This window comes from Orussus abietinus, unplaced genomic scaffold, assembly GCF_000612105.2.
Source record: "Orussus abietinus isolate OABI.00-Male unplaced genomic scaffold, Oabi_2.0 scaffold14, whole genome shotgun sequence".
Classification (NCBI taxonomy): Eukaryota; Metazoa; Arthropoda; class Insecta; order Hymenoptera; family Orussidae; genus Orussus; species Orussus abietinus.
In genome coordinates, this window is record NW_019395994.1 from 847,994 (window position 1) to 874,461 (window position 26,468).

At 43.7% G+C, this 26,468-nt stretch overlaps 2 protein-coding genes across 12 annotated transcripts in view; one reads left to right on the forward strand and one right to left on the reverse strand.

Moving 5' to 3' along the window:
* Nucleotides 1-107: 107 nt before the first annotated feature.
* Nucleotides 108-4,228, forward strand: LOC105698324 (CD151 antigen). Of its 2 annotated transcripts, XM_012422495.1 has the most exons (6): nucleotides 108-240; nucleotides 1,263-1,451; nucleotides 1,819-1,986; nucleotides 2,373-2,579; nucleotides 2,676-2,799; nucleotides 4,098-4,228. In XM_012422495.1, the coding sequence occupies exons 1-6, from the start codon at nucleotides 184-186 to the stop codon at nucleotides 4,175-4,177; spliced, it is 825 nt and encodes a 274-aa protein (XP_012277918.1). In that variant the 5' UTR covers nucleotides 108-183; the 3' UTR covers nucleotides 4,178-4,228. The 2 variants fall into 2 exon arrangements, with proteins under 2 accessions (XP_012277918.1, XP_012277916.1); XM_012422493.1 differs by lacking the exon at nucleotides 4,098-4,228 and having other exon boundaries at nucleotides 2,676-3,442.
* Nucleotides 4,229-5,664: 1,436 nt separating this feature from the next.
* The window catches only part of LOC105698279, a 206,771-nt gene continuing 185,967 nt past the window's right edge, over nucleotides 5,665-26,468 (reverse strand). Inside the window, exons 7-17 of one of the 10 annotated variants that reach the window (XR_001103915.1) lie at nucleotides 16,464-16,554; nucleotides 13,941-14,189; nucleotides 12,808-13,072; nucleotides 12,215-12,668; nucleotides 11,539-11,806; nucleotides 10,941-11,310; nucleotides 10,572-10,873; nucleotides 10,261-10,494; nucleotides 9,960-10,110; nucleotides 7,238-8,355; nucleotides 5,665-7,148 (exon numbers count right to left, since the gene is read on the reverse strand). Coding sequence is in view for 9 of the 10 variants with exons in the window: in XM_012422369.1 (XP_012277792.1) it covers nucleotides 8,099-8,355; nucleotides 9,960-10,110; nucleotides 10,261-10,494; nucleotides 10,572-10,873; nucleotides 10,941-11,310; nucleotides 11,539-11,806; nucleotides 12,215-12,668; nucleotides 12,808-13,072; nucleotides 13,941-14,189; nucleotides 16,464-16,554 (2,641 nt within the window). In the remaining variant the exon portion in view is untranslated. Of the gene's footprint in view, nucleotides 9,578-9,959; nucleotides 10,111-10,260; nucleotides 10,495-10,571; nucleotides 10,874-10,940; nucleotides 11,311-11,538; nucleotides 11,807-12,214; nucleotides 12,669-12,807; nucleotides 13,073-13,940; nucleotides 14,190-16,463; nucleotides 16,555-26,468 lie in introns of all 10 variants that reach the window. The other 9 variants (XM_012422374.1, XM_012422373.1, XM_012422377.1 and 6 more) reach the window with 9 other exon arrangements.

Genomic DNA, 26,468 nt, shown 5'->3' on the forward strand with positions numbered 1-26,468 from the left:
GCATACGATTCGCGACGGCAGTGACCGAGGAGCTCCCTCGTCAGTTCCCTTGGTTGTCCTTCAAGGAATGCCTGCCTCGCAACGCTCGCGCGCTGCCACGGTATACGCCAAGCTCGAGCCGGGCACGAGCGTGCCCGCGTCGCTCTTAATTCGGTTTTCGCGTATATTTAGAAACACGGCGAGATGCCATCGACTATGTGTCTCCGATACTTCCTGATAACCTATGTCATCGTCCTCTCGGTAAGTCGGTTTTCGTCCTCCTTGATCCCATGTCCTAGATATTGAATTCAATTACACAGTGTTCGCATAAAAGTACGCGTTAACTGACCAGTTATTAGCGAGGCCCGTAATTTGGAGTAAACGGGGCACTTGCCCGCGATTATGAGCCGTATCTTCCCTGAGCATAAGGCCGAGAGTCGCTTGGTCGCGGTCACTCGGATGCATTGTGAATTTAACTCGGTCCACTTTTAACCCTACTTTTGCTCACTTATTTTTCGGCTCGCTCTACCTTGCGGACGGGAAATGGTGGATCTGAAATTGGGATAGTTGGTGCGGCGCGGGTGTTGTGTGTGCTCGGAGTGACGAAGAGACAAAGGAGGATAGTTTTTGTTATCGTTGAAACGAGCAACGTTGCCCGCGAAATTCCGTAGAGGACTCCGGAATGGCGAGGGACCTCGGGTTTGTGTGGTCGCTTCGGAGCACTGCTCGGTCGGTTGGAAAGGTCGCGCGGTCGGTAACTCCGATAGAGGAGATGCGACGGTTGGGGATGCAGTTCCGAGAAATGTCAATTTCTACAGTTCCATATCTGAATTCTAGTTGCGAGAAATAATTAGACAATTCTACTCGCCTCTAGAACGTAAATCGTTCCTGAGATTCGATTAATGTGCCAAATTTTGTTTAAATTTGACCTTCGTGTCTTTATTAATGTTCGCATCGTTTACTCGAATCAGGTTCAAATAGATCCATGAAGATGATGATACGAAAATTTCGATAAAATGAGACAATTATGACTCAAGAGACGCAAGATCTCGTGTAATCGCATTTATTCAATGGCATGTGAGATACGATAGCGTTTTGATATTATTATATACTTTAATATTACTGCATACTCTTTATCCATACGCTTTCAGTAAAAGTAATATTACCGACGTTTTGTTTTTTGCGCATCTTTAAAAACGGTTTATGGGATGCTGAAATGGGTCAGCGACTGTTGAATAATGTCCACCTTTCTTCCCTTGAACAGTGTATGTCATTGTCCACAGATATCTGGAGGGGCTGTGATCGGTGGTAGCAGTATTTTCATTTATCAGCTATGCGAACACGGGCTTCTGGCTTACGACAATGTTTGCGGCCCGCCCGCCATTTTGTTATCAGTGGGGGTGATCGTTATTTTATTTGGCTGGTGCGGGAGGCAAGTCATGGGACACACTCACAAAAATCAAATTCTATGTGTAAGAATTTATCATGTCTAATTTTCTTTTAATTACGCTATATCCATTCCAACAATTTTATTATTAACTCTTTAATTATGACGGAGTCGGCTAAAGAGCCGCACCACTTGTATGGATAGCTCGGCCGCAGAGTGCTGAAATTTTAATATCAATACGATATTCATCTACTGCTTTAAATGCATGGAAATGAAAGAGGCTGCTATAGTGGTACTTTGTAACTAAAGAGTTAATAGTAAGCAATTCTCAGTTGTGGTCTCGCATGTGAATATTTATTTGAAAGGAAAGGAAATGCGTTAGCTTGAAAAGTAACCGTCTTTCTTATTGTGTTATGTTTTTATTATTTGCTTTCTTTTTATTATTATATCAGTATGCCGTGTTACTGGGATTCATCGCCATGATAGAATTATTCGCCGGCGTTTGGGCTCTCGTCAGGCACGAGCAAATCGGCGCAGTTCCTCCGACATCTTTTGGGCCTAATATTTCTCAAGAAATCACAGAGGACGAAACGCAAGGCGTGAATCATCGCACGATAATAGTAACGCTTCAACAAATTCATTTTTACCGACCTGACATGGATATACCAGAGATTTTATTCTATGGGAATATTCACCGTGAAAAATCGAGACAAACTCTTTTTTAAAATTTCGAGGGAGAAACACATTCTAAAATATTCACCGTTTATGATAACAATTAAGGCATTTAAAGGGGTAGAAGACTGTTTGAGAGACTAGTTCTCTGATTGCCCATCTCTACATTTTGAGAGTTGAAGAACCACCCTCAGAATTTTCTCCCAAAATTTTCTAAAGGAGGTTTACAATTTATTTTTGCGTGCATACTGACGGTAAAAATTGTTCAAACGATCTGTAGTCTCATTACAATTATGCGATAAAATAAGAGTGGTCAAGGTGTTCAATATTTCAGATCCATTGCTGCAAAATCCAAGGAGGGGCAGATTTTGGGAATTATTTGTCAGCATCCTGCTGCAACGGGACCGATAGCGAAGATTTTCAAGTTGACGACGCATCTTGTGCAGCGATGTATGTTAGGTGTCATCACTCGGTGACGAATCAAACCAGGTCGGTGCTGCTCCACGTCTTTCTCCTTGGACTCTGCTCGTCCCTTTTTCAGGTAATTAGTATAAACAATCGACTAGCCTAAAGAAATGTGGAAAATAAAAATAGATTATAGGGTATGCAATTTGTAAAACATATCTCTGCCTTCCAGATTGGTTGCATCATTTCCGCGGTGTACTATGCAGTCGCCATCAGTAAACGCCTGGGGCGTAGAAGAATGGAAATTATAGCAAATTCCCTATTAACGACGCGCCCTAGCACGGCAGAAGTAAATGGTAATCCTGGTTATCACTCGTGTCATTCTGCTGGTGCCAAAACGAACGATTCGCATCGATTATCGACATCATCGAAAGAGACCTGACTTGTTGTTGCGTTGGTTTTACGTTTTAAGATTAACTCCTAGCATTATTCACATTATCATGTTATTATCGCGTATTATCACGTTAATGTCATTGACCGCCCTAGATCTCCAATGCGCTATGCGGTAATTTATTAGTATTGTACTCCTGGGTCTTGATTAACAATTTATTTATTTTTAATTCGTCGGGCACGATCAGTGTACCGCAAGGTACTTAGGTCTCGTCAAGATTATTACTATAACGGGATCCGACATAATCTACGATCTTCCCCTATTTTCATTTTTTTTTATTCTTCAAGGGACTACCGCCTGCAATATGCATCGTATTTAAACTACTAACTCAGTTGAAATTGTGATATGTTATCTTATGAGCTTTTATTATTTTTAAGAAATCATGGCAATTTTTGTATTCGCCTTTACGAAGAAGCAAGTTTTGTAACGTTGTTCAGATCAGAGGAAAATTACCTATCCGTACAGATTTGTCATGAATTACTTTATTACGACTTGGTCTTCAGTTTGGACCACATTAACGTGAATTGAATTAAAATTGTGATACGTTACATTGTGCGTTATGATTTCGTTTATCTCTCCCTTCGCAATTAATTTGATTTTCGTAATAAACAGAGCGACCTAATAAATGTTAAAAATAAATTGTAAGCGTAATTTTGAAGGAAGGTGAAACCAGTGACGTATTGTCAAATGCCATCAGTTAATGAAGTACAAAACTTCGCCTTATCTGTAACCTCATTACTGTATTTTAAATTCTCATCATTAATCTTCAACGATGTAAATAAAGAGCGAAAGACTGGCTCTAGATTTTCTCTCCGGAATATAAGTATGGGCGAAAATCAATAAGGATTTAATCGATAGCAGATCAAGATATCGATAAGAGATCGTCGAATGTTACCCGGTCATTCCGAGGTATTCACGCTTATGAAAAGTTATTCACATCCATAATAACCCCGAGATGAGGAATCCCAAGATTTACGAAAATTCGTATTGTTCGGGAACACCGTTGGAACAATCCTGCTTATCGATTAGAAATTTATGAAAATCTTGTCTCCAGCCGCGACTGGAAAATGGATAATCATAACTCTAAGCCATTCTTTCGTGTAAATATTTTCCTAACCGTGAGTGTGATGTCGGGCAAGAACGTGAGAAGAATTTTCATAAATTTTGGATCCATTTAATGATTTCTCGTCGGTATCGTTGCAGATTCTTGGGGCTCTTATTCTACTTTGCGGAGGAGTTGGCTTGTCCAAGATAGACGCTTTCCAAAGCATCACGTCAAATGACGTTATCTTCCCATTGATAGCATATGTGATCGGTGGTCTTCTAATTTTCGGGGCGGCAGTTTTGGAAATTCTCGGCCAGAAATTGGATTTCTACGAGATGCCTTTCACGTTCTGTAACAAATGGAAACTCAACAGGCTCCATATAGCAAGTATCCCTCGAGTATTAAGAAAAACGTTCTCCAACGTTTAGAATTTTAATTCGCTTATTTTTAATTACATTCAATTACCTTTGCCCGCTTTCCTTCCAGTACTTCGTGTTACTGATCATCTCTCTCATACTTATGGTACTAGCTGCAGTTTACTCTTTCGTGCTTGGTGACACATTTGATAAAGCGAATAGCTTCGGTTTGATTACGAAGCGCTTTATACGGTACTATCAAGACGAGGAGGACCAAAAGTTTATAGACTTCGTTCAGAAAAGCACGGTGAGTGTAAATAAATTGGAAATCTAAATCAAAATTTTCTGACGCAATAGCTAATACAAATTGCACGACTTAAATATTCGACAAAAATATTCTTGGATTTCTCGTTAAAAGGGGTGTTGCGGAATTACATCTCCCGAAGACTTCACGTGCTATACAAAATCGGAGGCCCTCGGTACTTGGGGTGTACTTCCATGGTCATGTTGTGACAACGAATTTCCAGATCCGTGCTTGGACCGATCGAAAGTACATAAAATCGGATGCAAGGACATTCTTATAGAGGGATCGGTACACGTCCTGATAGTGTTTGCAGCCTTGGCTGTTCTCACTTCGCTCTTCATGGTAAAGAATATTTTCTCAAGAATTTTTCTTAGTCTTTGAGGGACCTCAATTGTGTCTTATCAATTCTGTTCACTTCCTGTGATTCCATTTTGAGTTAGGGATCTTGATGTACCTACTTGGCGTTATGGAGCCACCGACAACCATTGTACTAGTTACAAGACCGAGGTGTTATTACGTGGAACCTGGAGAAGCGACATCCCAGTACACCGCGGATGCTGCGAGCTTCGCTGGATCTACCAAAACTGGAGTATCCGTTAAATCTTCTAAATCTACCAACAGATTCGGCAAATTCTTTTAAGCTGTGAATCCGAGAGAAAAGATTACTTCGTTACGTTTATAGAATTAGGATTAATCGTATCTCTTAAGTGAATCGTGTCGATAAGTTAACACCGAGTCTGTTATATTAGTTATCATTAAAAGTACGTCCATTAAAGTTGGAATAAATTTCTTACCTCATACCGAAATATTTTAATGTTAATTCCCTACTTTTCGCGGATCAGCTTTGAAAGTGACAAGTAATAAAAATGAGTGGGATAAATTTAATGGATTAAATTAGCTGAATTTATCTACTATTATATTTCTTGCTAGCAATGGAAGCCATTTCATTTTCCACCTGGAATAATTTTATCCTTTAACTTCATTTCTTTACTTTTTAATTATAAAACGTTGCTGTTACATAGAGTGAAGTAAAGAGTTTAAGAAGGGAACGGCTTTTAAACCATATCGTCGTATATTGTCGTTATTTATTAGGTTTAAGAGAAGATAACTTACATCTGTTGTACTATGATACATCCTATGTACAGGGTCCAAATCAATTCGATACACATTATCCTCCGGAATAATAATTAGTTTCCGCATCTAGGGCACCCCCAACGACGGGATGCTAACAATGGCTTAGGATCATCGTCGTCGCCGCAAACGCAGTCGAAGTAAGCAGGCAAAAATCGCCCAATCCGCGTAGAAGGAAGAATCGTAAAAGTCTCTGTTTCATGTCAGCGCAAAACATTTGTAACAACGCAAATAATCCCGAAACCCGGCGACTTTTGCCTGCACAGTCCCCGGTCTACCTGCTCGCAATTCGAATATTGAAAATATCCCTAATATATATATATAATATTTATATATATACGTGTAAAATATTTTGATTCTATCGACCCATTACTCTTAGCAGACGTGAACTCCCTAGTGATAGTTACTCTAATAATTTCAACATAAATAAAAAAACAAAAGAAATTCGACATCGTTTAGGTCCTTAGATCCAGTGAGCCTCGCACGAGATACTAGAGGGTACCAACTATATTCGGACGCGTATAGTAGTATCGCCTACTAGCCACCCTAACGTCCGTTCTATTTCGATATCAACTAGCTTAAGTTGTCTACGGACTCCTAATCGCAGCCTTAACTGTTGATCGCTGTCCAATAATATCCTCCCGACGCGCTTCTTTACAGATTTCCCAAGCAAAATATACAGGCTCGGTGGAGAGATTGCGCCTCGTCGAGGGAGCTTTTAAAGGTCCTCGAGGGTCGCGCCATTTGTATCGACAACCCTCCCAGGATATCGCAATAAATCGCGCGACCTCCCCGTTAAAAGATAATGTAGAAAATATCATTACATCCCGTATAAAATCCGACTTGGTAGCCTTAATCTAGAATTTCTAAGCTCAGTTTGGAAGGTCCTGGTGACGCGTTAAGTCTATGTCAACGAGAAGACGTGCCCCGGTAGTTCAAGGGACGTCCTTTCGGCTCGTCTCTTTCCGCAGGACATCTTCAAGGTGGACGCCAGAGGATTCCCTGAAGTTGTGCAACGAGATCCAGGATTTGTTCGATCCCTTCCGGGGGTGAAAAGGACTCGTCTCTAGGTTTAACGACGCTTCGAAGTACATATCGAGATCTCTTATGGTTACGGCAGAAGAATCGTTGATCCTTCTTGGGATTACACTTTCTTTTCTCTAACGTCTAAGGAGGATCTACTCGTGTGGAGCCGATCCGGCGATGCATCAGCGCCTGTTGCCGGATCAATGGAGATTGTTTTGTTCTCCTCAGATGGGTGAACTACCCTTCCAGGTCTTCGGGAAGTGTCTCGAGGTTGGGTCCTAGGTGGAGGGAACGGCTTTTTACAGTGGTAGTTCGCTGTCACCTCTTGGACTGGCGTTTAGCTCTTCGTGGACTTCGTGGATGGTGTCCTCGAGGCGGCGGCGGATTATATTCTGGGTCAGGAAATGGGATTACTGGTTTTACTTTACTTGTACTTATACCGCGCGAAGTGAAATTGACAGAATACATATCAATGACGTACATCTAACTCGTCCTTCTAAACTAGAGGGCGATCTTCAAGCTTCCAGGGGAAACTTTAGCTGGGAAGGTGCCCTGGGCGCGCCCTGGAGTTGTTTGCACGCATCTTCAGGAGTTCAGGTTAAAGATCGTCCTTTTAAGTTGGCTTTCAGATTCAGGATTCAACGTTCGAACTCCTTGTCGTCGTTTCGAAGGAGCATCTAACGGTCCCCAACAAATGGACACCCGACCAGCACCAACTCGAGAGAGTCGACTCGCCCTTGATCGTTCCAACCGAAACGGCGGTTCGGTCGGCTTCAAAGGTGCACCGGAATGCTCTCCTTATTCCAAGACTACGAAAGAAATGGTATCATCCGATTCCCCTCGACGACGAACGCACTTCAGTGTTTCAGATCCGAGTTGGGCTCGGCTCCCCAATTAGCCCGGATTTCGGTTCCCAGGGAATCGACGAGTTGAAACCCCAGACGACATTATCAATTTGGAATAACTTTCAGCATACTTATGAACGACTCTCCTCGGTTTCAAGTTGACAATATCTTCATTGTACTCATTCTCCACCCTCGTTTCTAAAATACACATCTCCAGCCATCAGCTCGTAGCTGCTTCATCCAGACGCCTGGTCGGTCTACTTCAAAGGTACTGGAAAACATCCTTCTGGAAGAGACATCTCTCATTTCCAGCTCTCTGATCATCTTCAAAGAACTCCCGTGAGAGCCCAACCGCTCCTGGTGGCTATTCCTTACAAAGGAGTCCAGGCAACCTAGATAGAACCTCCCTTCTTCTCCTTCTTCGATTGACCATATTTGATCCAACCTCCTCAACGAAATCGTCTGCTCCGCAGGATAAAATCCCCAGCATCCAGGTCTCAGAGCGGAGACAGTTGCATGGAGTGCCTTCTCCCGTTCTCAGTCGGGCTGTCCATCTCCGAAGAACTCTCTCCCGAGCCCACGGGCGAGGCCACCGACGCCAGGGTCATCTCGTCCAGGAAGTCGAAGGATGCCACAGCCTCCCGCTCCTTGTCCCCGTACCTGACGAAGAAGTCGTCTCGCCCGATGATGGAGGGCCTCGAAGAGCTCCAGGAAGAGGACACGCACAGCACCCGATGCGCCTGGGCCGCCGATGCTGGGAAACCAAGCGCAGCGGGTCAACATGCCTCAGACCTCACTTGCTCTCCTATACCGGCTCTAGCGGACACAGAGTAGCTCGGCTTAGCACTCCATTTCCCCCTTCGCTCTCCCTCTCCCTTACTTCCTCGTATCTTTCGCTCGCCCTCTCTCGCTTTATCGCTCACTCGCCCTCTTCGCTTTTTCCGCACTCCTTTCGTCTCTTCCCGAATCTCGCATCGAATGGACTCGTCGGGTGCACGATGGGTGATCAACGTTACACGGAATGAGATGTTACAGATGAATATAGATGATTTTTAATATGGATATTTATCTCCATTTGTGAATTCAAGGAAATGGGGCTTGATTTAATCATATATGATTCTTGGGATGATAAGTAATTATTCTTCATGGGTACAATTACCGATGTAATTTTCCTTTCTGAAGATTAGACGCTAATGTGTTCCCATCGTGCATGTACCAGGGACGGATCCATTCGAGTTTCTCAAATTTAAAAGCAAATGACATGGACTTTCACGCAATTCCGAAAATGAAGGTTCATTAGGTAGCTACTATCCATTAGATGTAGAAATTTTTAATCCGGTAATTGTCGCGGTTCCGGTACTCGCACGGTTATTTTACTCGTCACAGGGCACGAAACGTTTATCTGGTACGGCATAATTATTAACTTGCTTAATACACGGCAGTTGTATCTATAGCTAATCTAAATGATATTCATAATTCACCCTAAATCAACGTTACAATACTCGATGTGGTCTTTAAGCTCCTTCCTATCGGCCTCCTCTTAGCTCGATCCTCGGCATTACCCTCACCATATACTACTACATAAATAAATAAATAAATTACAAAGTATCGCGGCTTAATAACGTATAAATAAATAGTAGGCTGAACGCTTCTACGTGGACGCGCCAAAGGTCGTCGAGTCGTGCAAGGTAGTCTAATTACGTGTATTTCAAGATCAGGACAAAGAACTACTTCAGGAATTGCGTGAGAGCTTCGTCAATGACTGGTCACGCGTGATTAGCACGTGATAATGATCAATAATCGCCATTAACGGTCCTGGTTTGTCCTAAGATTCAGCGGCGGGCCGGCCGAATAGTTTTCGAGCGAGACACTCTTCCACTTTCTTGGCGTGTCGCTTTACAGAAATTGATCGTCACTAAGCCGAACTACGTAGCTTTTCTTGTGACAATCAAAGCACACCTCGTAGGAGCTACCATCTGAACAGAAAATATGGAAGAGGCTATGTACAGTGAGAGCAGCTAGCAATGGTAAATGTAGTTAGCTCCGAACTACTGCGAGTGCGAGTGCGAGCGCGAATAATAGAAAAAAAAAAGAAAAAAAGAAACTGAAGCTTTCACAAGAAGCCGAGAAGCGCGTTAAAAAAAGCCCTGCAGTTTAGAAGTGCACTCGTGAGCAGGTGGGATATCTCAAAGAGACGCGAAACTCCATGAGATGTATGAAAACATGGTAATACAGAAACGTCAGGTTTACCGAAATCGGCGAGGAGAAAGCATGTGCTTGTGCTCGAAATGAGATGTCGACGACGAGGAAAAGGAAAAGTCTAGCGAGCGTGAAATGTGCCGAAGAACCTCCGTGTACCTTTCTTTTGCCTCCTGTAACGATGTAGTCTGAGCAAGTGACGATAATCCGGAGGTTCATCCCCGGAATCGCTGCCGGCAGAACCGCTGCTCGAGGTCGTCGATGAACTTTCGCTGCTTGCGAGCATCACGTCCAAAAGATTGGCTCTAGCCTGGAAAACGTTGAGTCGTTTAGCAAGGCCATGAGAGAATTGAATTACCAAGAATTTTAGAATTTCAGAATGTCCTAACAGAGGTCCTCGTTAAAAAATGCCTTATCCACTGTCTAGGGTATCAAGGATCCAGTCTATATGAAGGTGTACCTTGGGGTCGGTAAAGTCTATGTTCCTTTCCACGTGAACCCATCCTGTGGGACAGCAGCAAGCGAGGTCAAGTTTATCCAGGACCACCTGGGAATCGTTGGCAATGGGATGATCCTCTCCTTTCTTGATCATCCTGTTCAGCTCGTCGATCACGTCCTTCGAAGTGGCTCTCTCGTGGAAGCTCAGCGACCTGTCCCTGCCCTCTATCAGGAGTGGCGCTCTCGCAGGACTCACCTGGAGATAAAAAGGGAATGGTTTAATAAAAGAATAATTGCGTGATAGAATTGGCAAGCCTAGTGCCAACTGGGTACATTGTTTACCACCGTGCTAGGAGTCGAAGAGGTGGCCGCTTCCTCGTCCTCTTCAGGAACCGCGACCAACTCCGAGGGGGCCACCGTGGTGTAGGAAACTCCTCCGTTGCATGCAATTGCACTGATTATGCGTTCTTCGGGTGCCAGGGGAGGCACTGGGATTTTCTCGAGTAGGTCATCTTCGGCCCCAACCTCGTGGAGGTTCTCGAGATGGCCATTTTCTGAATCGACCAGCGACTCCACGGATTCCGGGCAGCGCATGTCCATCATTCGATCGTTTTTCGCGCCATTCATCTCTGAAACTGTAATTTTAAATGTATTATTAAAATAAATTTTTTAATTTATTATTAAAATTTACTGAAGACGAACCTTCAGTCGCAAGAGATTCGCCATTGTGATCGGAGGAATTGTTAGGCAATTCCGCGAGGTACATTTGTTGCTCGGCGATGAACGAAAGAACACTCTGAAGAGCTTGCTCCCGATCCGGAGGTTGTTTTCCTCCTCGCGAGGACGTGCTGGCCAAGCTTTTGGTGCTTTCGAATTTGACAAGCCTGTAGAAGTCTCTGGTGAAGTCTGTGCCCACGGAAGGAGAATCGGGATCGTCGCTGCACCCGGAAAGTGCAGCGGAGGACCTCTTGCTGGAGTTTTCAAGGGCACCATCCTCGCTGCTCCAGGATGCTCCAGGACTCGAGGCATAAGGCCAAGGTCCTGTTGCTCTGGCATCCATTAGCAATGCAACCTGTAACCACGGATTCATTGTAAAAATATTCCAAATTACCTAAACACAATAACTAATTTGATTCAATGGTTCAGGTATTCTGGCCATAGATGGCGAAAATCGTACTCGAAGAGGAGATAAAATACGATTTGACAGCGCAATCAAGCTTGTTTCTGTCAATAAAATGGTTCTAGGTACTTTATTTTATGACTCGTTAGGGAAAACTCTTAGGAAATAATCGATTTTTACATTTCTCACCAGTTCGCCCCCGGTTCGGTCAGCGAGGTAACTCGCGCCGTTCCACAAGCACTCGTTGGCGTCTTCTTCAAGCTCCAAAGGATTCTGCTCCTTGATGGCAGGAAGTGCCGGGGTGGTGACCGGCTCCTTCCACGCGTTAGGTTCCGTTTGGACGAGATCTTCGGTCGAAAGTGAGAAACTCCAGTCTTCGAGTTCCGCTCGGTCGTACTCCAGCTCCAAAAGGTCCCGGTGTTGTTGGGCGCTCCTCGTGTCGTCCAACCTAGACCCAGGACCAATGATCAGTGCTTCTTGCGATTAACATCCACCAGTGAACAACCGCAACTAAAGAAGTAAAATGAAAAGAACAGCTACTGATCGAAGCCATCAAGAAAGAGAAGGAAACCTCCGTGGTAAAAATCAGAATAACGTTTCAGAACTCTCGCCAGGGGTCGAAAGAATTCTTAGCCACACTCTTCGTCGTTTTCGGAGCAAACCAGAAAGCAGAGGGAGTATGTAAGTCTCCTTTTACGTCGGGATGCTTCAATGTCAAGGTGCGCATCTACAAGGATCGTCTACGCAGCCAAAAGAGACCAAAACCGATCGGCCAAGAAAACTGGCGAATCCTTATCCTGATTACCAGCAGATATCAAGGAGTCCTAAAGTGCCTCGAGAAAGACCGATAGGATACCTAAGCCACTGTTGGACGTACTCGGCATCCCAGCCCTCCTCCTCGACGAGGAGCAGGGAAGAGGAACCCGTGGGACTGGCGATGTTGTAGGGTGTCAGGTTGGCCGTGGTGGTGAGCTTCAGGCAGAGGTGGCTGTCGGAGAAGCTTCTCATCACGTGCTGATAGGGCAGCAGGTCTTTGGTCGGAGGGTAGCTGTGTCTGGGGTTGATGCCCAGAGTTAGGTTCAAGGGAAGAAAAAGGACGTCGGGGTCCCCGGCATCCAGGGCGACTAGGCGGCCATCAGGGGAGACGTCGCCCTCCGTCTCGTCCGTGGCTTCCTTCAGGTCCTCCAAGCCCCTGGAAGGTTCCTGACGAGCACCCTCGCCTTGGACGTCGCTGGACATCGTCGAGTAACCCTCGTCCCGGTTTCCACTTTCCGGACTCTCGCTTCCCTCCTCCTCCGATGGCTTTTGCCCTGAAATTAAATGGCAGTGTTACCGAAATTAAATGACACCGTTAGAAACTGACATCACCACAACATCTACTGCCTTGTTAATTAAGTACTTGTTGCTCTGCGTGCAGAAAAAAATGTTGGTTCAACAAAGATGAGGTACCTAGAGGCCTGTTCCTGCGGCATTTCGCGGTGGCCATGACAGGGATTTGGAGGTTCAGAGAACGCGGCCTTGACAAGGGTACCCACGAAGAGTCCACCCCGAGGGCCGCGACCAGAGCTGCGGGACCAGCCTCGATGATGCCCTGGATGAGGTCCGTGGGACTTCCTGGACTCGTGGCCTGGGCAAGGAGTCCCGACAGCGCTCGATTCTGGGCCTCCAGCTCCCGGATGCGCCTCTGAAGCGCCCCGATTTCTTCCCTGAGTCCCTGGATACGAAAAAGAAAAAAAAATTCACCATTTGTAAAACATGGCCGACGCTTAAAATGAGCACTGGCAAAAACCTGCCAATAGTTACAGATTGGGAAAAAGTTCCCGCCCAAGAATAAAGATGAAAACTATACTTTATGATACATGATACAACAAAATATAGCCCAAGAATTCTGGGCAACTTTATTTCGACAAATATTCAAAATGTCCACCTTCAGGTACTATACAAGGTAAAAATCGCAATTCGTAGATGAAGATATATTTCGACTGGTCAAAGCACACGAGATATTCCGTATAATGTTAAGAGCAAGTTTCTATATGTAGGTTAGAATATTACGGCGAGTGCGGCAGAATTAATTGTACGAGTGAGCGATCAAACTCGAAAATCATTACGGAGAACATACGGTGGTAGTAGGTAGTAATTAGTATACGTGGTTAGAAAGCGATTAATAAGAATGTCATCAATTTACAATTGATCAAAGGAGGTAGCCTCCCCAAAAAGGAGGCTTGGACTTCGTTAGGAAAGCGAATTAGCCTTAATAAAACTAATCAGCTCATTAATCAAGGTAATTGACTTGGCAATTCGCCTTAGAAGTCAGAGCCCGAGGAGCGTCCAAGATGGCGGCCAACGGAGGGTGCGAAAACCTTCTTCCCCGGGACTTCGTAACTCAAAATTATCGTATTATCGTATTACAGCCAAATGATTTCGCGAATGAATCTAATTGATTATTTTTTTTTTGTTTTTTTTTTAATTATTTCCCGAGGTGACTAGTCATTTATTTCTTGATTAACTTAGTCCAGCTCGTAATTTGTTGACATCGGCAGCCAAGGGATTATGGAGAGATGGCGATCATCGTAGAAAGGAACCTTTTGCGACAGGAGGGCGCGGACCACCTGGTTGGCGACGTCGTCCAGGCACCGCTCGTATTGCCGACGCTGGGCGTCGGCGTCCCTAGCCAGGGCCGCGTGTTCCGACTCCAGGGTGGCCAACCTGGCGACCAGGGCTGCGTGCACTTCACCTGCACATGCAGCTTCGAGGCCTCGCAGCTGACCCCGCATCGACTCGCTCTCCAGCTGCAGCTTCGAGATCTGGGCCTGGTACTGGTGCACGCGTGCCTGAAATCCAGTGCCTCTTAATTAATAACCTTGGCCCAATAAAAATTATAACATATAAATAAAAGTCCTAAGAGTGAATTATTATACCTGATAACCGTTTCTTTATGTTTTGCCGGGTACACGTTCCTCCGTACGGAGGTACCCGCCAAGTGGGGTAACATATGGGCACAGTGGGTAGACTTTATATAATACTTTTTTCAGGATTAAATGAACTAATTAGCAGTATTTGTTTGATTAAATCATTTTATGAACATCGACGGACGATATCAATATATGGCTGGTTTCGCTTTAGTGCAATTGAAACTCCTCTTCGAAATTAATAATCAAATAAACAAATGGAAAACTACTTCAAGGAAAGTTCATTTAAATTTATGAAAGCATTTCCAGACAATTTATATAACGCGGTACCGTTGCATGTGTAAGTCAATTAATTTAGTCATTTTAGGCGATGAACGTGATTTTATCGCTTCATTTTCCTGACTACATTTTTGCGGAATAATTTATTCGGAAAATTGGACCCCCCGGGGCTTCGCGCACCGTTTCGCGGTAAATTACATCTCCGGGTAATTAAATGGGAAAAAGGAGCGTGATTAATTTTTTATTGTTATCGGAGGCTAGAAAAAAATGAATCGCAGGTAACAGCTGGACGGGATGTGCGCCTGCCGCAACAGCAAAACTCGGGGCAACGTTATTAGCAGAAAGGCATTTAACGTTAAATTAGGGCTACAAACCTGTCAGGGACAGGGGTGCTAATAGAGGGTGCGTGTGTCTGATTTATAACTTCGGCAGGGAATTGTGCGACCTCGACTAATGCTCGCCACTCCTCGAGGGTCCGTCTCTCCTCGACCCTGAAGAGGATCTTCGCGTTTTCCCTGCCGAAGTCGACTTCCCCGGTCCCGAGGTCGACTCTATGATTTCGACAGCCCCTTCGGCGCAAATATGCCGGCCAAACACGGGGATGATAAATCGAGCAACCCTGTCCTTTATCTCGCTCTTTCACGTTTATTCGTCACGCGAGGGCGCGGAATTTCGTCGCTTCTTCAGCTCGAAGGGGTTGAATGGCGGTCGATAGCAAACGAGATATCAAGGGACACTCCCTGAAGTGTAACGCGTCTTTTAGAACGTAATCGCCCGTGAACGAGATAGTGCTCCCATTTATTGTGTTACATGCAAGGGTTGGTACACGTCGGGCACCCTCCGTGCACTCGGGAGATGCACCCTTGCACGTGGGGGATGAATTTGAATCATAAAGCTGGCATTCAAAATTTATGCCAACGGTAACGTAAAACCTACCCTGAACTTCTATTAAATGCGGACGGTTGATTTTTATTCACACGACTTTCGAGGGAATTTTTATATTCATATTTTACGGCATGATTTCACGCCGGGTGTGATAAACCCTTTAGAATTTAACGTTTTTGGGGCGAGGGAGTGCTCCCATTTATTGCGTTATGTGCAAGGGTTGGTGCACTCTGGAGATGCACCCTTCCGGGGCCGAGGGTGCATTTGAATAACAGTCACGTCGCGGCAAGTTGAAAAAGTGCACGTCCGTTACAAAATGGAATTGTCCCTGGGGGCTTGAGAATTTTTAATTTTCTTTCCCTTTTAAGGAGGTTCTTTATGATAAGTCGTTTAAATTTAACAGTCCATGCACGTAAAGGGTACTGTTTAAGGGACGGGATGTCATGCACCCCTTGCATTTCTCTCTTGCACCGTGAGATGCACCCTTGCGTTGAGAGGCTGAATCTGAATAACAATCATTTTACGGCAAGGGTGCTGTTTTTTTTTATGCGATATCCTTATGGCGGATAACCCCTTTTAAAGGGGATTTTTACAAAATGAGATAATGAAGGGCAACTTGAATTGTCGTGCAACGACCTGTCGATAGAAAGGGTGCGTCAAGCCGAAAGAGATGTTTATTGGATAAGGGGAAACCTTCGTACGCACCCCATGTTCCGGCTTCCAGGATTATGCGTCTTCGATTCTATTTTTTTCCCATTTTTTAGCTAATCTTGTCATTCTGATCCGCCATGGTTTTCGACGGTAATATACGTATCACGATCCACATTAACAAGGCAAACTTCTAATGCAATTAATAAAGATCAGAAATTTATTGCTAAGCAAAGGTACCTATCATATGTTAAGGGAAAATTGGAATAAATGTGAAATTTCGTCAAAAGATCATTTGTATATCTTCGGCTCGATAGAGATGCATATATAGATTAAAAAGAAATTAATATATATATTTGTAAAATTTGTAAAATTAATATGCACCTCGTAAGAAAGGGTGAGCGCCGTCTTCTCTTGCTTCAACTGCTCGGCCCGTTGTTTGTGTTGCAACAACCCCCGAGAAGTCTCCTCCATTCTGAAAAAAAGTAAAGCACGTCATTAACTTTCACGCGCCGTTATCTATATAACTAGAGGTCTAATCTTAATTGGCGGTTTAATTAAATTCACGTATCTCGGCGACTTCCGTTCCGAAAATATGAAAAACTCGGGTTAATAACCCCCATAACTATCCCGAAATTTAACGAGGGCCCGTACATTGAACTCCCCGAGGGCGTGTTAATACAGTATTTCAAACAAGGATTAACGACTGTAATTCATCAAGTGGCTGCATGCTGATGTGGTTCGGACAGGAGAAATGGAATTTAGGCACGACAAGAAATGGGAGGGACGTATTAATTAAACGGGTAGCGGTATGGAAATGCAGCTGTCCAGAAATCGGAGATAAATCGGAACGACCGGAATTTCGAGAAGATCGATCGACCAGGTGAGAAGAAATACGGAGGAGGAAGGAACTCCCGAAGGAAAGCGAACGCGAAAAGTCGGAGCAAGGAGGAGCCGCGAAATTGCGCAGGGGAGAAGCGGAAATCGCCTGATTGTAGATTAGGCTTTAGGCGGGGCCTAATGAAAATTTATGGCCATGGCAGATGCATAATAAATCATTGGCGGGTCGTTAACAAAGATTCGACCTCGTCGAGGTCCTCCCCCGGGTGAACACGGGGATGGCCTTCCGCGTTATAGCGCTCGCAGACGAGGGATTAATATTTGCGTTATTAACTACTGTTATGTCCTCAGGAATACCCTTAAGACCCACCCACACTTTGCAGGTCCTGCTTAATGAAAAGCACTTTTGGGCCTCCACCCTGAGGTGCACTAAAGGAGTCTCCTATTCCTCCTAGTAGCTCGACCCCTCTTCAAGAACGCCTCAAGCCGTACGATAATGTCATACTTAGGTAAAATATACACCTTAAAATTAAAAATGACACTTTAACGACGAGGGATTAATATTTGCGTTATTACCGCTGTACCTTTAGGAATACTCTTAAGACTCTACTTAACGAAAAGCACTTTTGGACCTCCACCCTGAAGTGCACTAAAGGAGTCTTCTATTCCTCCTCGTGGCGGAACGATCCCTCTTCAGGGAGAGTAATATATGTTTAAGGGATGAAATATTTAAAACAAAGATACTTGAAAATAGAAAATAAAACTTTCACGTGGAGGAATTAGAATATAAATATTGGGTGGTTGAATAACAAATTGTTAAAATAAATATTAACTTTTGGGGCAGTGGAAGGAGCGAGAAAACGAACTCAAAGGATACCTTTCGAAGAAAGAAGGGTGAAAATTCGATCCGGGAATTATTTTACAACAAGGGCGCTTTGACGACTCGCCCCTTTGTGTTTGATGAGGAGGAAGAACGTTCCTTCCTCCATCTCGATATTTTACTTCATCTCGGGCCGAGGAGCTGAACGAGAAAAGACATAAACAATAAGAAGGAGAATAAATGAGCGGTCGAGCCGGTGGAGGCAAAGAGGTCTCATGAAAGAGTCTCCGGGGAAAAGGGGCAAAGCCATGGAAGCTGTAAATGAAAAGAGCCGATAACATTAACGGGCTCGCTCATTAAGTGATCCTTCGATGCATAGAGCCGAATCGAAAAAGAGCTAATGAGACTTTCTGTCATGATCGATCACCATAGCTGACTTATTGAGAGCGGAGGAGAGGGCGAAGTCGATTTCGCACCACTCCGGACATTGTCCGGAGAATTATTCAACCCGAGAGCGATTACTTAACGCCTTGCAGCTTGTAAATCGCGGCAGTAAAACCTGTCATTCCGCGAGACATACAGCTTCCATTGACTGGCAATTGCCCATTGAACGCTCCGAGAAAAATCGTGGCCGGGACAACTTATTAATAATGGATAAACGCAGAAATCCAATTTATGTTTTTACACCTGGGCATTTGTCTCTCCGTTCAATTTTATGTCCAATTAGCCTGAATTCGTTTAAATGATTCTACCAACATGTCTCATAGCACTCCTAAAAGATGACGAATTAAGGATACGTTCCGTCTAAAGTAAATATCTCCACTCTCTTAATATTTCATTTTAATATCGATGAATAATTACACAAGAGTTTCTCAAAATATGATAGACTTATAATGTAATGAATTATTCGGGAATTACAAAACCGTAATTATTGTTATATCTTTATGATGCACGGTGATGCACCTTGAAAAGGTGCCATTTATCCAGTCTCGAGCACAGTTTTATCTTATTAGGAAACATCGATGTGCATCTCTCCCCATGAGATCAATCGAGCGTAAAGCTCGCTTCGAAGCTCTTTTAAGGTTTTAAAAGGGTCTTAAAGATGGCGAGCCCTCTTCTCAGCGTGCAGATATTCGCTTCGTTGCGTGTCGAGCTTAAGAGGCGCTCAGGCGTTATGGAAATCTCGGAAAATCGCGAAGCAGCCATTCTTCATCTTTTCTCCGGTAGATTTTTCATTCGCATGGAAAAGACGGGGGTCCTTGAAAGCCTTGGTCGTTGAAAGAATGCCAGCAGGAATAGGAGGCTCCTTAAAGTATTGTCAGTGTCCTTGGATACTATATTACGGTTAAATATCCGATTTATAAGATACTCTCGGTAATAGGAATCATTTTCTTCCAACTTTAAAAATAAAACCAGGTTCTCCATTGACAATTAAAATTTGCATGTATTTAAAACACGAAAATCTTGATATATGTATTCTAAACATTAAAAATAAAACCACATTCGTCATTGACAATTAAAATTTCCATGTAATTAAAACACAAAAATCTCTTCTTTTGTGCGGATATACAGAATGTTGGCGTAAAGACACTCGGTACCGTTCGCTTAGCTTATAATGTTCTTGGCATGAAACACGACCAAGCCTCACGACCTATGTATTCAAAACTTTAAAAATGAAACCAGGTTCTTCATTGACAATTAAAATTTCCATGTATTTAAAACACAAAAATCTCTTCTTTTGCGTGGAAAAGACGAGGACAAAAAGTTCCTTTTCAGCGGAAGTAATGGCAGAGCTTCCGGATCGGTGCTTTCCGTTGGGGCCGCCCTAAAAGAATGCAAGGTCCTCCTCGACGCGCTCTTCATCCGGTGTCCTGGGAGTCCCGGAGGTCCTTGTAAGGTTCACCGACTTTGCATTAATTATGAGGGAACGAGCCGAGGAGGTGGCGACGATGACTGGAGGGTCCATGAACAATGTTGAGCAAACAGTAATCATAAGAGCAAACATCGGAGTATGCTTCTGGAATTGCACCCCTCTGATTCTCCGAGATAGACCATCATGGGGCGTTGACTTTTCTTTGGGAATTTGTCCTCCGCTCCCCTCGGCTAACTTTCTTCCTTGTACTTTCGGATTAATGATGATTAGCAAAGGGCGGATTAACGCTCAATTAATAATCTTCAGCAAGGAACTAAGGAGCTACTTCTGGGGACCGATGTTATACTTCGGATTATAAAGAACAAAGGGACAGAAGCACAACATTTTTAATATATATATATACTGTACATCTATTGCTAATTCACAAACATAACTGTGCATATTAAACTTTGGTTAATCGACGGTAAAATATTTTATTATATTCGCTTCTTCTTTTTTTTCTCAGTTTTAATATTTTTCATAGTGATGGCGAGTTTTTGGAATTTATTCCTTTTGGATGAATAGGGATGTTAAGTGATAACGAAGTTAATTTAATGATCAAATAGCCTGAATTCTGTTGGGAATATAATATTTCGAAGTGGTCGAAGAAAATTCTCAGCAATTACAACTGCCAGCTGGATTAGGGCAATTCCTCCCTCGTTTAGCACTCTCTCCCTAGAAACACATGGTAGCAAACTGTGCCCCAGTGATTTACAACTATTGCCTCGCAAACTCGATTATAATGATTCAGGAGCATATTGCGCCTCCGAATTACGAGATGGTTTCATTTCCCCTCCTCTCCCAGGCCTTTCATTAAATGATAATAACCTAGCGTGCCTTCGGTATCGAATTTTTGGAAATACCAATCGACAGGTACAATTGCGCTCAATGTATAATTTTTGTCCACTTCCAATCAATTTCCGAAATGATCCAAATACGTGGAGATAATACAGATGATCTGGAAACGAATCAGTTTATTTGGTGATTTATCAAGATTTTTATGGTTTTATAAAATGCATGAATTCTTGTCAAATGATAAGCACCGAGTATAACATGTCAGGTGAAAATGAAATGACTCGTAAATTACGGAAAAAAATATTGCGTGAATTTTTCATCTCGCCGACTGCGTTTCTGCAAATTTATGTGAAGAAAATGGCACCGCAGGTGCAAGCCACGTGTTTGCTGACATAAATACGCACAACGTTCGGACGTTCATTAATCACTCGGATTTTACGCGAATCCGAACATTTGGTAAAAAAAATGAGCGAACTAATAACAAACGAAATTTGGTAAATTTTCCCTCATGTGAAGAATTTTAAATTCGATTTTTCATGAAAAAAAAAAAATTCACTGCACGAACGCAGCGAACATTTTCACGTAAAATTGTATTATTGCGGAGGACATTACAATCGCCAGCATTAACAAAGAATTCAGGGAAACGAATCATCGAAATGATTTTTCTCCCATAGTGTATTGTCTAACTTAGAGATATGATTTTTCACTGGAAACCACTATCATGAAGTATAATTACAGAGCTGTACAGGTGCGAGCCACGTGTAGGCCGGTTCGTGTCCGCACCGGAAGACGTACATTAATCATTTACACATGCCGTACACGCATCATAACGCTGCGTGGTCGGTTTGCGTGAACATTATTACGGGAAATATGAGTTCCGAACAAAACAGTTAGGTGATTGGACTGCCTAATTTGGCCAGACACGATGCCGAATTATATATTCGATTAAACTCCTCCCTTACGCAATCTTCGCCTAAATATCCGGATAATCATTTTCCCCTCACGAAATTCATATTTCCGAAATTTCAACTAAATTAAACAAGGTAAATATTCTCTCCGAAGAAGATGCAGAACGTCCTCCCATTTTCACATCCATTTTTCGCGACCAAAGTATTGCATAACGTAATAAATTATAAACGAAGCGCCTTCCTTGTTTTATTGCCATGCCATTAATTTGATGTAAGGAGAATCGGTGATTTAATTTTTTTTAATTATTCTGAAAAATCCATTTATGGGAAAGGGCTTCTCTTTTTACTGAATAAGTCACTCCGTTAGGTCGGCTTTTCTATGGGGTAGTACGTATAGAAACCGGCGTATGTTGGAACCTCGACGCGCTATCAGTAGCCATTAATGAGGCTTAACGTGCCGTTAATGTTTAATTGAATCGTTAAAGCCGATAATCGCGCAAACGCCGTTCGAATCGCGATGCTCTCCGAGCATACCGAGTTCGTGTGTATCGAGCCGTAAACAGTGGAGATACGCCTTTCCTTCCCATAAAACCCCATAATAAACGACGCTGTATTCGACCAATAGGAGCGCGATCGTTCGCTACTGTACCGATCGTAATTGGCCCTCGTAAAGCGATACAGGGAAAATAAATAGCTGGCTAAAGAGATAAAGACTCGTTGTCCGGCAGGATATTAAGTACTTCTACAACCGTCGCGATTGCGGCTCGAAATTGAAGAACGCTGGAAACGGTGCGGCCAAGTCGCCATCTTGGATTTCATATCCGAAGACAATTTGGCTCTCTTACCAGCAATTTTTTTATATATAGCTTAATGAAACGGTAAATTTGAAAGCTTTTAGCGGCAGGTGTCTCGACATAAAAGGAATATATATTACAAATTGTCGGCAATAATTAGGAAGGGATAAATTCATGTGAGTCAAGAAATGCGCAATTTTAAACAGCAGACGGTATAGATATAATTCAAGTTTTAGAAGAATAAATAAATCCAGATTTATACCAAGTCTACGATAAACTCCTGTTTTAATCCTTGAAATTGTTTGCGCTTTACTTTGTTTCTTTTTCGTTTAATAATAATTTTCTTTAAATATGTCTATTTTAAGGGTTATCCAAGCTCGAGGGAAATAATGTAGCCTGTATATAAAAGCCGGATTTTCAGAGGCACTGAGAAAGTTTTTACGAGCGTTTGGTAGTTCATTTTGGTGGGACTTTAATGTTCTTTTATGGGCACCTTATTCCTCGGCTCTTTAGGATTCATCGCATCGACCCTACATTCGACTTTCGACATTTTGTACCCTAACAAGGTCCCCGGGCGACAGAATTCACACGGTCTTTGGCTTCTGCAAACGGAAAATAAAGTGGGCGCTCTTAATCACGAGATTCCCATTCTAAAAGCATTTAAGCCGTGGGTGGGATAAACATTTTAAACGCGACCTCGACACTGCGCAAATTCGTCCCAGGTATTTTCCTTTCGGCCAAGAATACCCAACTCCTCGAGGATATAAACTTAAATATAAATACAATGTCACAAAGATACGTCGCAAAGACAAAGTGGCGGACGCCTTGGCCTGTGCACATTTTCATTTAATGCCAGTAATAATATATTCACATAGAATTCCAAAATTAAGATATTTTTTACCCACGGAAATTATTACCAAGAAATTGGGAAACTTCCCTATCTCCGCAGTCTCAAGAAAATCTTACGTATCATATTCATCTTATTACACAGATTCTCGTTAATTTCCCCCCGGAAATGTTAATGCATAAAATTAAATGCCTTTCCAAAAATGGGATTGCACCCCCGCGACCTGAAGTTCATATGCACGGTTAATAAGGAAAATGATGAAAATTCTATTCCGAGAGGTTATTGAGCCGGATTACCTTCCCTAATTTTTCTGCGATAACAGGGCATAATTCGCGGGGGTTACGAATCCCTCCTCTGTACGCGAATACCTCGGAATAACGAATTCGAGCGTTACTCACGAGTGGTAAGGCCGTAAACGGCACTTACCGCGGTTCTGGATGAAAAATGAAAAGCGCGGCCTCGACCTCGAGGCCCTCCAGGACTTTTTATTTGGCCCGACGCGAAATTGAATTTCACCCCCTCTGTCTCCCCGCGGCGCCATTAACCGCGCGTAGGAACAATGGCTGCTAAATAGTGTAAAAAGACAAGGAGGGGAAAAAAAGAAGACCGCGAGAGAGAAAACAAAAGGAGTAGAAGCCTAAAGAGGAAGCAATAAAAAGAGCCGCAGACTGCGGTGTGCCCGGCCCCGGTTTTTAGGCAGGCCGCGTAAATGGGCGCAGCTGTTGCATCGAAATACAGAACTGCAAGGAGGGTGCAATTTTCGGGGAGGGGGGTAATTAGAAAAAAAGGGCAAATCATGGAATCGACGGAATTCCAGATATTCCGCTCGACTCTACTCCACATGCCTCCAAATCTCATGATAAATGAAATCCCGGAGGTATTTTCAATTGATATTGAAATTTTGCAGATATGAGTTAAATGTAAGGAGAGTGGGAGGGTGGAGGAGGAGGAAAGGAGCGAGCTTTCCCGTCTTTGTTCGGGAGACAAAGGAACGACAACCCGAGGTGTTCTAAACTCGAGGAAGCGCAATCGGGATAGGAGAGAGCGAGCGATTTCAGGGAGTTACGACTGATCGTAAATGCACTTAATGTGCAATACAGTTGCAACGTTTATTCTAATAGCGACAGCTTGAGGATAAGTTTAGGGGCGAGTCGCTCGAGCTGTAACGACCCCGTATTACTGCGCTTCTGAAAGCCGAGTGCTTCGAGACGATTGCGAGGGCCAGTGGTTGCCAGGATTTCTTCAAAGTTTTCCCTTTTACGATATGACCCGATATGGCGCACCATGCCGCCATGTTTCCGAGCAATGTGCGGCTCTCGGTTCCACGTTTCTTGAACGATCCCTTAAAATCCCGGAATTACCCCCTCCGCTACCTATTTTGTTTGTCTTTGCGTATTCTTATCAAAGAATAAACAGAAATTGCTTTGAAGAAAATGATATGACAATTTTACAAATTTCTGTTGAATTTCTTCCATATGTGAAAGTAGGTTAAAAACTGTATTAGTAATAGAATTGACGACACCCTGAAATTTTTCCCCGATATTCCCTCGCTTTAAGGACAGAACAACCTCCGTAACTCTTCATAAAATTGTATTCCTTGGAAAAGATTCGTAACATCCATCGAGATTATTAAACTCGATGCAGCGTCAAGTATTGTTACGTCTCGTGAAACCACTCTCTTATTATTCGTCAAATCATTTCGGCTTTTCTCTCGCTTTAAGGGTCGTCGGAACCCTTCTCGCCATTTTCGATATCGATATCGCCTGGAAGAAATCCATCAAGTTTATCAAATTCGATGCTACGTCGATTGTTACGTTCCGTGAGACCAGCCCCTTGTTCCCGGATAAATCCAGTATTAATCAAGATCAACGACAACCCCTTGGCCATGGGTTTCGTTTTCCCTCCCCCTGTGGGGGTCCTTTTATTCCCTCGAAGTTTCGCCTTCTTTTTCGCATCGGAGCGATTCGAGAGCCGCGAATTTTTCCACGGTGGACGAAAGCCCGTCGAGAGGGCGACTTCTATGGGGATTTGAAAAGGGCGAGCTTTCGCTCGAGCTTTTCGAGAGGAGCTCGAGAAACGGCGCAAACGCCGACGGGGATTCCGGAAGGCACGTCCCCTGGGTCCCCCCGATAAATCCGTACACGTCGGCGGCTTATCCGCTCCCAAACGACGGCATAAAGTGGGGCGCATAAAATAAAAACATTGCAACCCCTTTGCAATAACTTTCGCCGGGCCGGCCCGATCGCCGACAGCGTAAAAACGAATGCGCGCGCGTTATAAATCTGTTTAAGGGTGTAATAAAGCCCGTAGGTGTATCGGCAGCGATAGAGGGCTGCTGGACCGAAAGGGGTGCCGAGGGGGTGGGTTTCGATATTGCCGGCAGTTGACTATCATTCTCGATGGCGATTGGTCAAACGTAACCCCCTGGCCTCGTCAAACGTCTCCTCTCGTTCGCGTATCGGCGTTTCCCTCCCTTCGTGAAAAACCGCCCTCTCGCTTCTGCCAGTTTTAATTTCCACTTTCCCCGAGCCCTGGGAAATTACTCGGGAAAAGGGAAACCGGATCCCTTTCGAGAGGGTAACGGCATTATCCTGCATGTTTTGTCAAACGGCCGGTTTCATTTCGACTTCGTACTCGATGAGTGGAATTATTTGAAAGGGGATGAAAAAAATAAAAGAATAAAAATCGGAAATTCGCGTTACCGCATCCCCTTCGCTCGCGCAACGACGCCTTCATGTCCGGTTTATCGGACGGCTTTGACGTCGATTTTCTGGACGATGAGAGGATTATCCAGGAATGGGGAAAATTAACGTCATTCGACGACTTTAATTCATGCATTGGCATTTAATTTCATGCGCCGCGGGACGATGACTTCGATTTCCACTTTCCCCCGGGAAAATGATTTCTAAAGAGGAAAAGTTGACGGTCCGACTCATCTGCCCGACGCCTCGACACTTTCTTTTATACGCCGCTGCAATTTCTCTTTCCCCGTTCCAATTTCCATTTCCTCCATACGAAGGATCGACATTGCTGTTTGAAATTGATTAAACCCTGCATGAATAAAACATGGTAATTTCGTCCACCTTCCTTCCGCGAGTCTCTCGAATCTACCCAACTTACGCGAATACTCGGAGTTTCCATTCTTCCCTCTACCGAAATGAAGTAAAGGCGAAGAATCTCAAAGCTTGAAAATCTCAGTTCCGGCGAATCGTCAAAATTCACGCCGTGAGTTTAATTAAAAAAATTCCAAAGATGGGAATTTCACGCGTGGTTCCAATTAAACAACGTACCACGAGTTTTCTTCAAAAGCCTAATTTATTCGAGACTCTATATAATGATACTAAATTCCTACAAAACTCGCGGGAATTTATTACATTTCACATGAACGCAGAATTCAAATGCATCGGAATGAAAATGAATTTTAAACGGACGGAATTGAATATTTTCGTTCGTAGGTAGAAACCGTGGCGACA

What these genes read in the sequence shown, in the direction of transcription:
- LOC105698324 (XM_012422493.1), top strand. Translation starts at nt 184, where the DNA reads ATGCCATCGACTATGTGTCTCCGATACTTCCTGATAACCTATGTCATC. An exon ending in CCTATGTCATCGTCCTCTCG is followed by an intron (nt 241 to 1,262) that starts GTAAGTCGGTTT and finishes CATTGTCCACAG; the next exon opens with ATATCTGGAGGGGCTGTGAT. An exon ending in ACAAAAATCAAATTCTATGT is followed by an intron (nt 1,452 to 1,818) that starts GTAAGAATTTAT and finishes TTATTATATCAG; the next exon opens with TATGCCGTGTTACTGGGATT.